Here is a 15,063-nt window from a genome sequence, read left to right on the forward strand (position 1 = left end):
TGGCACATTTTACCAGACTTCAAAGGTACTTGATCAAAGAACTTTCAAAATCCCTTTCAGGGCCCATTACTGCTGAGGCTCCAATTCATTTCAAATTCATCCATGAGGCTCAACTCGCTTGCAGCTGAAGGTGCCTCAAGGGCAGCGGGTTCAGGCATATCCATTAGGTGGCATGCCTAGATTTGCTTATGTGATTTTGTGGAGCCTTTCAAGTATTCGTTCATCTGTGCTCCCTTTGATAGCAGTTTGTTGTTTGGCCCAAAAGTGAAGGACACACTGTCCAGGTGTGAGAAGGATGGAAAGACCCTCTCTGCAGTTGGTGTACATTTTTTGACCCCTCAAAGATCCTTTTCTAGGAATCAATGAGGTGGTCAGAAAATGTTCAGACAGTCCCAGGGCTCTCTCCAGGAAACACACGGAGATAGTTACCCTAGGGACGGGGGGGGGCACTAATGGACAAAGACACCCATGCAGGAGAGGACGAGGGAACTAATGGACGAAGACACCCATGCAGGAGAGGCGGCCCGCAAAACCAGGAGACCAGACATCCTTTCTCTGATTGATGCTTTCAGCGTTTGTGAAAGGAGGCCTGATTGTGCCCTCCCTGGAGGCAATCCGGGGTCAACTTTCCCTGCGCCAGAGAGACTGATTTAGATTTAACAAGAGATACTTGGGTGCAGAGGATTATTTCGAGAGGCTGTATAATTCTCTTTTCCCTTCCACCTCCAACTGCATGCAAAATTCCAGATGTTCCACCCATTCAGAGGAAAGAAGCAACAATAGAAATATAAAAGCTGCTAGAAAAAAAGTCATCCATGAGGTCCCACCAGACCAGATAGAATCCAGAACTTACTCGATTCTTTTTCGTACTAAAGAAAATGGGACTAGAGATCAGTTCTGGATCTCAGTGACTTGAACAAGCCAGTTCGATGTACAAAGTTTTGGATGGTCACAGTGCAGTCCATTTTACACTTTCTGGGCAAGGACGACTGGATGTGCTTGAAGGTCTAGCACATGAAAATGAACAATCCAGAAGGTATTTACACATCCGGCTGGGGGACGGTCACTATCTGTTCAGAGTACTGTCCTTTAGCCTCACCACAGCCTACAGGGTATTTAAATGCATGGCAACAGTAGCAGCTCACTTGAGATTACAAGGATTCCGAGTGTTTCCATGTCTAGATGACTGGCTCATTACCACCCCGAGCAGGCATTTGCTATTAACAGCAAGAGGTCAGGTTATCTATACTTGTTCTCATCTGGGGATAACCATAAATTACAAGTCTTAGTTACAACAGACTCAAACCTTAGAATTCATAGGAGCAGTCTTCAACACAATATTAGTGACGGCTTCTCTTCCTCTGTTTTAAGAGTGCAGACTATCAGATTCCATGTCAGGAAAATAATTCACAGTACCAAAATTTCAGCCCACTTAATTCTACAAGCCTTGAGGTCATTGTCAGCTGCCATAATCTTGGACCCTCTAGCAAGATTTCATATGAGAATTCTCCAGTGGATATTAGCGCCACAGTGGATAATTCTTTATCTCATGTCAGCACAAATAGCAATCACCCGGGCATGCAAGAAATACCTTTGCTGGTGGATTCTGTCAGATCAGATTCTACAAGGTTGTCCTTTCATTCTCCCTCAATCCAAGGCCATCGTGACCATGGATGCTTCCCATATTGGGTGGGGAGGCACTTCCCGAGGAAATCAGTCCGAGGTACATGGTCCCCTGAAGAGATGAATTTGTATATCAGTGTCCTAGAAATGAGAGCAGTGCTTTTAGCATTGCAGGCCTTCCAAGATGCTCTCCCTTTAGGGACAATGGCAGTTCAGACAGACAGTATGTCACTAGTTTGGTACATCAGCAAGCAAGGAGGAACCAGATCTTATCCCTTGTGTTGAGAAGCACTCAGAGTGTGGCAATGGGCGATCTCATCCAACCTCTTTCTGATAGCAACACACATTCTGGGGGAGTCCAGTTTGATAGCAGACAAACTGAGCAGATCTATTCTTTACCTCACGAGTGGTCTGTCAGCAAGAAGGTGACAAATGTAATTTTCAGTCAATGGGGGCCAGCCTTTCTGCAATCTTTTTGCATCTCCCCTTCAAAACAAGTGCAGCAGCTTTTTTGCTTTGATCACCCCACCGGGGGAGTCACTGAGGGATGCTCTACTCCAAGATTGCCCCCCCCCCCTCTGCCCACTCTTCTCTATGCCCACCCCCCAACTCTCCTAATTCCCAAAGTCCTACAGCAAGCTGCCCAGTTGAAGAGCAAGGTCATCCTCATTGCACCTTATTGGCCTCAGCAGATTTGGTTCCCCTTTCTTTGGCCTCATCTCCTTTACCCACCTTGGATTCTGGATCCGATTCCAGACTTCCTGTCTCACCTGACTGGCATGATTCACCCAGATATCTCACACCTCAGACTAACAGCATGGTTTCTCCAATTCACTTAATAGCCACACAACTGATGGTCTCTTTCCCCATCCTTCATATACTTTTATCTTCCCATAAGGCTTCAACAAGGAAACTTTACAGAAGTAAATGGAAAAGGTTCATTTCCTGGGCACAACAAAAACACATTAACCCCTTCTTAGCTCCTGTACAATGTGTACTTGATTTTTTTTTTGGCAACAGTTTTTAATGAGAGAGCTAGCTCCTCAGTGATTAAGGTTCAGTTAGCAGCAATCTCTAATTTTCATCTTGGATTTGAAAATTCTTCCTTGGCTTTGTCTAAGATTTGCAAGGTTTTCTCAGAGGCATCCTCCTATTGAGTCCTCCCTATAAAGATCCTACACCACCATGGGATTTGAATTTGGTAGTGCAAGCCTTGATTTATTCACCCTTTGAACCAGCAGTAAAATGTGATCTTAAGTTCCTGCCCCGGAAAGCTGTCTTTCTATTTGCCATTATCTCTGCAAGAAGAATTTCAGAACTTCAAGCATTGTCATCTGAACCTCCCTCCTTGATCTTTCATGAGGATAGAGTCACATTAAGTACCAATGCCTCTTTCCTTCTTAAGGGGGTATCAGAATCCACTGTCAATCAGTCCATTAATTTGCAAGTCTTTTTTCCTAAATTTACAAACAATGAATATATGTTGCATTATTGGAGGTTCACAGACCATTACGTTTTTACTTACATAGGACAAAAGAAATTAGAAAGACAGACCATTTATTCATATCCTTTGCAGATTCTAAATTGGACAAATCAGTTGCAAAGGTAACTTCAGTCAGATGGTTGACAGATTTGCATATCATTTATATCCCTTATCAAGACCTCTAAGAGCCCATTCAACTAGGTCCATGGCTGCTACAGTATTTCTCTCTAGAGCTTCCATGGATGACATATGTGCAGCTGCAACTTTATCCATCCTTATACCTTTATCACTCATTACAAACTGGATCTGGGCTTGAGGAGAAGAGCAGTTTTTGGTTCAACTGCTCAGGAATATCCTTCCTTTGAGTCCATCTGGGATTTTAGGTAGCTGGGGACTCTGTCCCAACAGTTGAGGATAGAATAAAAATTGACAACATTGGATAAAAAAAAAGTTATGTACATACCATAATATCCCATCTGTGTTGCCCATTTTCATTCTTCTTCAACTTCCCACCTACCAGCCCCCAATCCTTTGTATTTTTTGAACTTCTGGAAGAACAAGAGACTATAAGGACACAACTGTCCTTAATATTGAGCTCTAGACATGATCTTTCTGCAAAGAAAGTTGCAGTGAATCTTTCTCCTTTGTGAGACAGCAAACAAGATCTAAGGTATGTTAGTGGTTGATGCATTATGGGTAAGGGAGGCGCTTGAGAGTTTTTGGTGGCCACAAGCTTCAGAAATGGTTGAGCCAGATCCGAGGATTGGATTTGAACCAACAGTTGAGGAAGAATGACAATGGACAACACAGATGGAACATTATGGTAAGTACATAATGTTTTTTTATCATCACATCCCTATTCATCTAGACTTCAGATGTTTCTTAAGGTTCATTGTGTCTCTATCACATTATCGGTTCTCTGCCTTAAAAGTTCGACTATCCACTACACCAAGCATGCTCACAAAGTGTCTAGCTCTGATTATAGCTCATTGAAGGCTACAGGATTTCTTCATTTTCCTTAGTTAGATGGCTTGCATATTTTTGCAAAGGTTTTTTTCAAGATGTTAGGAATCTTTCCCTCTCCCCCTCTCTTTGTTTCTGTCAGGTGAGAGATCTCTTGCACAGACTGGGATTTCAGGAGAATGTTCAAAAGTCTTTCTGGCCTTCTCACACATAATTGTGTTCTTGGGATGTCAGCTAGACACCTCAGTTCAAAGAGCTTTTTTCCACAGGAAAAAATAGATCTTTATCTAGATCTGTTTCTTAGGTTTTCCACTCAGACTTCAATCACTGAGGGAATACCTCAGGATTTTGGGTCTCATGGCATCTATAATTCTCCTGATACCATTGGCAAGACCACATTAAAAAGATACAGTGATGTCTGAAATCTCTTTGTCTAATTCCTTTATCTTTTCAGATCCCAGTACTGGAGTTTGTCAAAAGAGAAATCTTTTGGTGGAGACATCGGATATCCTTAAATCCAGGAATTTTTCTACCTTCCACTCAGTACAGATCCTGGGACCTCTTTAAATGGTTACATACAATACTAAATCAACAAGCAAGGAGGAACCAGGTCATACCCTCTTTGTTTGTTAGCTACATTAGCTTGTGATATAGCTTTATATCCATAGGTCTCAACCTCTTAAGAAGCCCGTGTGGAACGCAGACCCTAACAATGTGTGACAAATGGTCAAAATGTGGAACACTCTATTTTTGCAATGTGCGAAACGTGCCATTGCCATGGAGCATGGTATAACAGTAAAATTCAACAAGACCCACTTCTCAAATCCAAAACCTTTATTTGATAATCTGCAATACCATAACCACACCATAAGTAAATGAAACGGCACTTTACAAAAGTAAAAATCACATTTACTACATTTTCTAAACAGACATATTACAAGTCACACACATTTTAGTTAGAGCAAGTTAAACAGCATCCTGTCATATGTCAGATGTAGACTTATTGTATGCTGCTGTGGCTTTCTTGGCAGCCTCTAAAGCATGTTTTGCCAGATTAACATCACAGCAGTCCAGTTCTTCATTCATTTTAACTGCCACAAAGAGTTCAATGTTTTTACACACAGAGACTGACGCAGTTCAGTTTTCACTTTTCACACCATGCTAAATGCTCTGTCAGCTTGTGCATTATAGTGTGGCAAGCAAAGTAGACTCATCATCAGCTGCTTTTTCCCTTCGGTGCAAAGGTTCCCTCAGAAGGTGTGCCCAGTACTTTGACACACATGAGTGGGGCCCATCTACTGGGCCTGTCAGATTCCCCATGTCCTCGATCTGATATTGGGTAAACTCATTGAATTGTTCAGCCTCAACATCATTTTCACATGCACCCAGATGGAAACCAACATCCCTGACAAATCCCAAAGAAATGTCCAATTTTTTGGCAGGATTAATAACTAATGCAGCATCTTTCATTAAGTGATCCTGCATGGGAAACTTTTTCAGCATTTTCTGCAGCACTGCAGCATAAAAAGCTGTAAATTTTTTATAAAAGTTAAATTCAATGACTGTGCTGGCAATATCCTCCTCATGGCTGTTCATGTACTGCTTGACTTCATAGCCAATACACAGTTCACCATTTGGAAGAACACAGCTACTGTCAGTCAACACTGACACATTACTGTGTCTGATTAGTCTGACAGTAGCTGCAGGTCTGAGGAGTCTGCCAACATACTGCTGCAGGAGTTTATGAACAGTGGCATGCAGTGTCAATAGCTGACTTTCTCAGCTCTGAAGCTGTATGTTGAACTCCAGTAAGGGTTCCAGTGTATACTGAAGAAACATAAAAACCATATGCACTTCATGACGCTGCAGGTTTTTAGAAATTGTCAATCTTAGCAGACCATGGCTCTGCAGACAGAGAATATGAATTTTAGAGCTGGCCACATGTCCAGGGTTCTGTTAATAACCTTACCAAGACTGAGCCATCTAGTAGGTGCATGTCTAATGATCTTGAGGGGGTCAGCATCTGTGAACAAAGCAAATTTTTGCAGTTTTTTTTGTCTTTATGCACTGGAACTGAAGTGGCAGTACACATCTGATATACGTTCTTCAACTGGTGAATGTAGTGCTTTTACAGCAGCCTTACTACAGAGATCTGCCAGGTGGCATAGACATCACACATTTACAATGGTAGGCTTCAACTCCTTTAAAAGAGATAAAACAGAATTGCGTTTTCCAGTCATTGAGGCAGTAATGTCTGAAGAAAAGCCCACAATGTTGGAAACTGGAATGTTAAATTTTACCAGAATGGACATTAAAGAATCAAACATTGCTTGTCTAGTTCCTGGCACACATTCTGGCATATGAAGGAACCATATCACATTTTTGCTTGCCTTTTCATCAAGGTAACCAACAAGGATCACTAACAGTTTGTCATCTCCCATGTCTGTGCTTTGGTCCATATACACACAGAATGGTGATTTCTGGCAGGCTGCTGCAGCATCATTCTGGCAATGAGGCCCCAGAGCATCCCGTGCAATGCATGCTGCCTTCGTTGGTCCACATGTCATTTTACGGAGAACATCTTGATCCTCTCCACACTTCTTCATAAATCTCAGGGTGTGTTCTCCTGCTGCAAATGATAAGTTGTGTTTAGCAAAGAGAGACACAAAACCAACTTCTGCGTCAGCCACCTTTATACTTGCTAAACTCTGAGGTCCAAAGAAATCCACCATAGATCTCCCAACTGCATGCTTGCAATTCTGCCTGTGTTTCTCACTGTTGGCATGTCGTTGCAGATCATGTCAGCCCCTGTAATGGATTGTGAAATTTGTATTACACGTCTTGCAGAAGGCATAGTTCACTCCACGTCTACTCATAGAAAGCCAGTCAAAGGCACTTGCCCAACCTGGCTGAAAAATTGTGTATCTTCTCTTCTTTGGGGTGCGATCTGTAGCTATATCCCTGTACTCATTGTAATCTAGGCAGTCTGTACTTAGCAGGTTTGTAAAACAGTGGTGCTAAACAATGACAAACAAATGGGGCTATAGTGCAGAAAGTAAAATTAGAAAACCTCCTCAGCAGCAAATATATGAGACAATAGGGCCATAACCTACCCATATCCCTGGAAGTTTCCTGACTTTGCACCCTCTTCTCTTGCTCATCTCTGTACCTTTTGTATACTATAAAGGCCTGCATGATTCACTTCCTTGCTTCGACGACAACACTTTCAATCCTCTGGTGCTCACTTGCCCACCTAACCTGTGTTGCCGAATGGAAGAGCGACTTTCATGACATTCAGTACTCAAAACACCCTTGATTATATCTCAAAATCCATGCCAAGGATAAACACATCCAGCTTAACAAACGCATTGCAACAAACACCATGACAATACTACTTGCATTTTACATTCACCACTTTAGATGTGTTCTACCCTTGTCCTACAGCCAGGTCTGGGCCTGGCAAAGGTGCCTAAAAAAGGTACTTAAAACCAGGGCCCTCTGTACTTTTACAAGAATGTGCCATTAAAGACATCATGCCATAGAACAGTTACGAGCAAAGAATGCAAGACCAAGTTACACTCTTAAAGTTCTACCAGAAAACAAAACCGGATACATTAAAGCTTCTCATTACTATAAGTAACTCACTTTTGACATCCATCCTGACATACCTCTCAACCTCTTAGTGCAAGAAATCTGGACAAAGCCCAACATAATAGGGAGACAAGCAGCACCAACATACAGACACTTCAAATATTGCTCTTATAAACTTAGAAAGTTTCTAGAATAACAGGACCTGGCTTGGCCTACAGTTTCTGCAAAAAAAAAAAAATGGCAATTCCTCTCCGAGACATACTAGGGAGACAAGCAGCACAAACATAAAGACACTTTAAATATTGCTCTTATAACTTTAGAAATATTGCTAGAACAGGATCTGTCTTGGCATTCAATTTCTCCCAAAAAAAAAAAGCGGCAATTACTTTCAGAGACTGGTGGACAAGCAGTACAAACACAGACACATTTTAAATATTGCTCTTATAAACTTATATTTCTCTTAAACTTAGAAAGTTGCTAGAATAACAGAACCTGGCTTGGCATACAGTTTCTGCAAAAAAAAAAAAAAAGACAATTACTTTCTGAGATGTACTGGGGCGACAAGCAGCAAAAACATAGATGCACTTTAAATACTGCTTTTATAAACTTAGAAATATTGCTAGAATAACAGGATCTGTCTTGGCATTCAGTTTCTCCAAAAAAAGTGGCAATTACTTTCAGAGATGTACTGGGGAAGAAGCAGCACAAACACAGAACTTCTATTGTTCTTATAAACTTAGAAAGTTGCTAGAGCAACAGGGACCTGTCTTGTCATACAGTTTCTGCAAAAAAATTGCAATTACTGTCCGAGAAGTACTAGGGGGACAAGCAGCACAAACACAGAGACTCTTTAAATATTGTTCTTATAACCTTAGAAATATTGCTCTTATAAACATTGAAGTATTGCTAGAATAACAGAATCTGTCTTGGCATTCAGTTTCTCTAAAAAAAAAAAATGGCAATTACTTTCAGAGACATACTAGGGGGACAAGCAGCACAAGCATAGAGAGACTTTAAATATTGCTCTTCAGTTTCTGCAAAAAAGAAAAATGGCAGTTACTCTCAGAGATGTAGTAGGGGACAAGCAGCACAAACATAGACTAAATATTGCTCTTATAAACTTAGAAATATTGCTCTTATAAACTTAGAAATATTGCTAGAATAACAAGATCGGTCTTGGCATTTAGTTCCTCCAAAAAAAAAATGGCAATTACTTTCAGAGACGTTCTTGGGGGACAAACAGTACAAATGCAGAGACATTTTAAATACTGCCCTTATAAATTTAGAAAGTTGCTAGAATAACAGGACCTGGCTTGGCATACAGTTTCTGCAAAACAAAAAATGGCAATTACTGTCCGAGACGTACTAGGGGACAAGCAGTACAAACACAGAGACACTTTAAATATTGCTCTTATAACCTTAGAAATATTGCTACAATAACAGGATCTGTGTTGGCACACAATTGCTCAATTACTTTCAGACTTCAGAATCATACTAGGGGGACAAGCAGTACAAAAATGGAGAAACTTTAAATATTACTGTTATTCTAGCAACTTTTTAAGTTTATAACAGCATCTGTGTTGGCATACAATTGCTCAGTTTCTGTCAGACTTCAGAAACATACTAGAAACAAGCAACACAAAATTACAGGCGCTAAATATTGCTCTTATAAACTTGGAAAGTTGCTAGAATAACAGGATCTGTGCTAGCATACCAGTTCTCAAGTGAAATACTTGCAGCCATTGCAGCTAAAACACTTGCCTTTGCCTAGGTACACAGCACCAGCTCAATATGCAGTTAGCCAAAGACTCCAGCAGCACAAATAATCCACCACAGTGACCATGGCACAAACTATGATGATCCTGGTAGTCTAGCAGCAGGCAGCAGCAAAATAAAACCTCAGCCTTCTGTTCTGGCCACTTCTGAATCCTGACTCCCAATGTCTTCAATGTGCTCCTTCCTTCTTCCCGGTCGTCTTTCCAAGATATTGGACCTAAAAAGTAAAATCCCTGATTCCTGGAAGCCTTTTTCAAGCCATTATTTTGGTGTGAAAATGCTTCCTGGAATGTTATTGGCTAGTATTGGGGAGCTCTGATTGGCTCCCACCCTCCTGAGACTATTTATTTAATTGGCTCGTAGAATACGGTCACGATTGGCTGTAAATGCGGTCTACGAGCCAATCAGAGACTGCGTTGCACAGCCACTGCTGTGTAATGCGGAAGGGCAGCAGACCTGTGCATTGGTTTGTATACTGCAATGCCGATTGGCAGTAATTGTGGTACACAAACCAATCAAAATCCTTGCAGCAGAGCCACAGCTGTTCAATGCAGAACAGCAGTTTCGCTTGTCATTAAATGAGGAGCGTTCCGCATAATCTGGTGCACTTGAATGCTCAGTTTATATCACATTCACACTCTACAGGCATCCTAAAGTCTGTCAGTGCAAAACTGTGTGGCAGACGAGCTGAGCAGGACCAGGGCAGTCCCTCACAAATAGAAAGTAGATCAGGGCATCTTCCAAGATGTTATCCATATTTAGGGAATTTCTTAAGTAGACTTCTTTGCCTCCTGTCCGAACAATCATCTGGCAAGATTCTGTTCCAGGACACCATACAAGAAGGCCTTGAGGACGAAAGCCTTTTCATTTCCTTGCACAGGAATGTTTTTGTATGCTTTTCCACCCATTCGGCTAATATCTAGGGTACTTCTGAAGATTCACAAGGAATCACCCATGATCATTGTGATGACTCTCTTCTGTCCCAGGCAACTGTTGTTCTCCCTTCTTTTGTTAATGGCCAGGGGCAATTACTACAAGCTGCCTCACAGATTTGATCTTCTCACACATGCCTAGGGTGTTTCATGCACCCATGCATCAGTTATTTTCAATTGACTGCCTGGATGATAGGGTCTTAATTTCTTTTAAGCATCTGTTTTCTGAGGACATGCAGCAGGTACTAATGGCGGCTAGAAATCCTTGTACTAGAAAATCATATATTAACCGATGGATAAGATTTTCTACTTGGTGGCAACAAATAATCAGCACCCATTCAAGGCTAATTGTTCTCTGGTTGTGCAATATTTGTGTGAGTTACTGTCCTGTGGCCTTTCTTATTCATCTGTCATGGTTTATTTATCGGCCATTTCAGCTCATCTGCCTATAGATCCTCTTCTTTCAATGCACTCTGATGTTAAAATGTTCTTGAAAAGCGTTAGTGTTAGAGAAGCTAACACTTGTTCCATTTAAGTAAGCTAATTTGGCTACCTTGAGTTTCTTAACATAGAAAACAGTTTTACTGATTGGTCTGACCTCTGCTAGAAGGGCACATGAGTTGCAAGCTGTTATGATGCGTCAACCTTATGTCATTTTCCACAGGGACAGGGCTTTTTTGAGAACTGTTGTTCATTGCTTGTGAACATAAGAAGGGAAAACTTTTGTCAAAGCAGACTTATCTCCAAATGGTTGTCTAAGACTGTTCATTACAAATTTATTACAGACAATGTCAAGCCCACTCTACCAGGGCCTTGCCATCATTTATGGCTTTTTGGAAAGGGTTGGATTTCAAATTTATTGTAGAAGCTGCTGCTTGGTCCTTTGTAAATACTTTTGCAAAGTACTGTAAGCTTGATTCATTTTTAGGTCTTGATCAAGCTTTGCACAGACCATTCTCGGGGGAGGGGGGGGCTGCTGGATCCTTCAACTTCCACCTCCCAAATATAGTTAGGTATGGTAATCTACCCATATAACTAAGGCTACTACAGCCGTGATCAATATAAAGGACGTAGTATAGTTGTGGAAGCTGAACTTAACATAACAGTAGGTGTTCAAATGAGCACTACTCCAGTAGTTGTCCCTTTGTCCACCCCCTCCCTTGTTTTTGGTGTGTTTTTTTATGCCAGGGTGTAGGCATTTATTTATTTATTTATGTTTGTTGTTGTTCTTAGCTTTTCCTTTTCAGGGCTCAGCCCTCCTCTCCCTGTTGGCAGGAAAGCTTTGAAAGGCTTCACACCCAAACTTGTCTTTGTCAGCTCAGCTTGAGCTGCTTGACAGTTTTGGTGCATAGAAAATGCCCTGAAGCTTGGGACGCTGACTGGCTGTTATATTCTTTGCAGGATATACAGTAACCTATATAATTAAGGCTACAGCAGTGATCATTCAGACATCTACTGGTATAAGTTCATCTTACACAATTGTACATTACATTCTTATTTAGATGAAAAGCAGTTTGAATTATGACTCTGCAAGAAGGGCTTAAGGATCTATCACTTTTCTTGTAAGCTGTGCACCTACTTTAAGGATCATTTGCAGAGTATTCATTCAAATTTCAAAAGAAACCCGAAACTTCTGTTACCAGGACCACGTCAAACCAGGCTGTCAAACTGTGTGCCTTATTAATATTAGGCAGGTTTACTAAAAAAAGGCGGAAATTTGTGTGTTTTATCTAGTACAAACACTGCCCAGTGCACTCAGTTTACATCCTCAGAAAATGTGAAACTAATGTCGGTTTTAATTATTTGAATGGACCTAATGAAAGTTTTTTTTTTTTTTTTTTTTTTTTTTTTTTTTTTTTTTATCAAAAGCTAGATGCTTAATGATAAAACACATTCAGGATTATACCTAATTTGTCAAAAACACATTCAGGATTATATCTGCTTCATCAGTCCTTTAGAATAGGTTTGCACACTGTACAATCCCATTCTTCCAGCTAGATGGTCTCTTGCTTAAGTGACATGAATACTGCAACATCGTAAGAGTGGCTTTGTATCCTCTCATTCACGTTTGATTCTTGACATTTTCTTCAGTTCAGCAGTATATGCAGGAGTAAGTTAACAGTTGTCAACAAAGTTTTCCCTTTGAATGATTGCTTCGTGATTGATCACAGTTGATCAAGTACACACTGCTCCTGCAAAGCCCATGCACTGAGAGTAAAATAAGTGTTTTTTTGCAAGGGATAAGTTGGCATGCATACTCCATGTGGGGACTTGCTCCCCACACTCTCTGAACTTGTATATGCTAAATCCATAGCTGCATAAAAGTGGAGAAAAAATAACTTCACCTTTAAAAACATCTCTCATAAACAGTCATCCTGCATTAAGTATCTACCTTTTTTAAGAGACAATAAACTTTTAACTGCCTGAATGCTACTTATCAAACCAGAACCAACTTGTAAGGAAACAGTGCTGTTGGCATTAGCTTTTTGTTATTTGAGGATGTTAAATGAGTGCATTGAACAATGTTAGTACTAGATAAAACACACATGTTTCAGCCTTTGTACTAGATAAAACACACACATTTCAGCCTTTGTACTAGATAAAACACACACTTTCAGCCTTTTTAGTTTATCTGCCCAATATTCATGTGGCACACAGTTTGACAGCCTGGTTTGACGTGGTCCTGGTAACAGAAGTTTTGTTTGTTTCAAAGTCAGAATGATTGCTTTACAATGAGCCTTAAAGTAGGAGCACAGCACATGAGAAAAGTGATGGATCCTTAAGCCCTTCTAGAAGAAGCCTGTGATTTGAAATGCTCAACATTTTTCATATCTTTTTTTCTCTAAATGGTGTACTGCCTGATCAGGTCAGAAGCCCTTGAACATGACTGTATACTAGACTTCTACCATTTGGGCATATGTGACATGCGCTAAGAATGTTTCACATTTTGTATTGGTGGTGTTCCTTTTTTCTCAACAGTTTTCCACAATTGCATGTTTACAGCTGTCTGTTACAAAGTACAACACATTTGTTGGCCTGGTTTCTTTACTTTGGACACCATTTAGGATGTGCATTGTGTAGCAGAAGAAATAACTTTAATGTGGATGCGATTTTTTTGGTCCTAAAATAAGTAGTTTTAGTAAACTGTTACAGATAGTTCCATTATGTAATGCAAAACGTATAATATTTAATTCATAATGTGTATGCTTGAGTTATTTCAAAGTGAAGTATTTGTAATTAATGGGGTTTGTTGGACTTTATTTAGTGACATTTGTTTAACAGGAAATTTCGACTGGGTAATAAACACCTATTTGGAGAGCCGGGGAGAAAAGCTCCACAGAGTTAAATAAATAAAACAGTAGTACAAATGTAATTAAAAAATATATATATACATACACTTTAATAGTGGAATGCATAAGATACAGTAAAGGATGAAGAAAGAGGCCAGTAATGTAAAAAAAATGATTAAATATTTTGTTCAGTATATAAAAATATTACTGTAGTCTACTGTGCTATGAAATAAAAATAAAAATATACAAGTCCACCCTAGGAGTAGGGAGAGGGCAGCTGTTGAAAGGTATAGACAAGATAGTATGATGAGAGGTTAGGTTAGTAAGAATGTGAAGTATTTGTTGATACAAATAATACAGATGAGGCGCCTTGTGGCCTGGATATCTGTTTTCAGGCATATATTTTGTTAATTTTCTTACTACATTTTGCTGCGTAATACTGGACATATGCAATAGTTATTACTGAAGTTCATTTATGCGGTTCTGAAAGAACCCCCATCAAATTCCTCCACTGACCCCTCAACATAAGCAGTTTGAGAAAATTTTCTGATCAAAACAGCACCTGACGTGTTTTGCCTGTGAATATGCTTTGAGAGTCTGTTTTGTTTCACAGTGAAGATCTACAAACTATGCAAAGTCCTCTCTTGAAAATGTGTTTGGAAAGATACATTTGATGTATATGTGGATTATTTTGTAGGTTGATAAAGCTTATGACTACCTCATTCAGAATGCATCATTGCAAACCAATAATCTGGGCTTTACTATTACTGTTGGAAACAACCATGGAATCTACCTCAGAGAACCTGTTCAATTAGCTGCATCCTCAGACTTTGGAGTAGGGATTGAGCCATTTTTTCCAGAAAATTCAGGTACATTTTTTCCATTATTTGTAATTCAGAGTTAATTACATCATTGATTTTATTATTCATAAATTTGGCATGTGCAGTTTTACATGTTTTTGTATTACAGTTGCAAAAGTGTGCAATTTTTTTTCCAGTCCTAGTGAATGTGTCTGTCTTACTTGGGAGGTCTCCTTATCATTAAATGATATTTGCTTTATTCACAAATAAAGCTTTGTTGATTTGTCCATTTTTTTTTGTAGCTGCCTTGTCTCTTTTTGGAAAGGGGCACTGACAAAATATTGTAACAGTGGGGTCTAGTCTGATTTTACCTGTGCCACCCTCTGCTCAGAAGTTACAAAAGCAGTGGGTTCCTCCTTCACTGTAGGTACTAAAGCAGGTTTCATGCTGGACTGTACTGACATAGGTATGCACTTGGCATACTTCATTGTTGCCCACTTAAATTTTTGCTTGTCTCTTGGTTGCCAGAAAAGAAATTTGACCACAGAATTCTTCCTTTTTTAAATTTTGGACTCTTATTTTTATTTTTTTCTACTTGAAGCCCA

At 40.0% G+C, this 15,063-nt stretch overlaps 1 protein-coding gene across 2 annotated transcripts in view; it reads left to right on the top strand.

The window, feature by feature from the left end:
- Positions 1–15,063, top strand: part of TPP2 (tripeptidyl peptidase 2) — a 2,672,548-nt gene that overhangs the window by 1,072,628 nt on the left and 1,584,857 nt on the right. For both annotated transcript variants that reach the window (XM_044071246.1, XM_044071247.1), the window contains exon 13: positions 14,356–14,527. In XM_044071246.1, the coding sequence (XP_043927181.1) occupies positions 14,356–14,527 (172 nt within the window). The remainder of the gene's footprint in view (positions 1–14,355; positions 14,528–15,063) is intronic.

The sequence above is a fragment of the Protopterus annectens genome, chromosome 5.part0, assembly GCF_019279795.1.
Source record: "Protopterus annectens isolate FY-2018-M chromosome 5.part0, PAN1.0, whole genome shotgun sequence".
Classification (NCBI taxonomy): Eukaryota; Metazoa; Chordata; order Ceratodontiformes; family Protopteridae; genus Protopterus; species Protopterus annectens.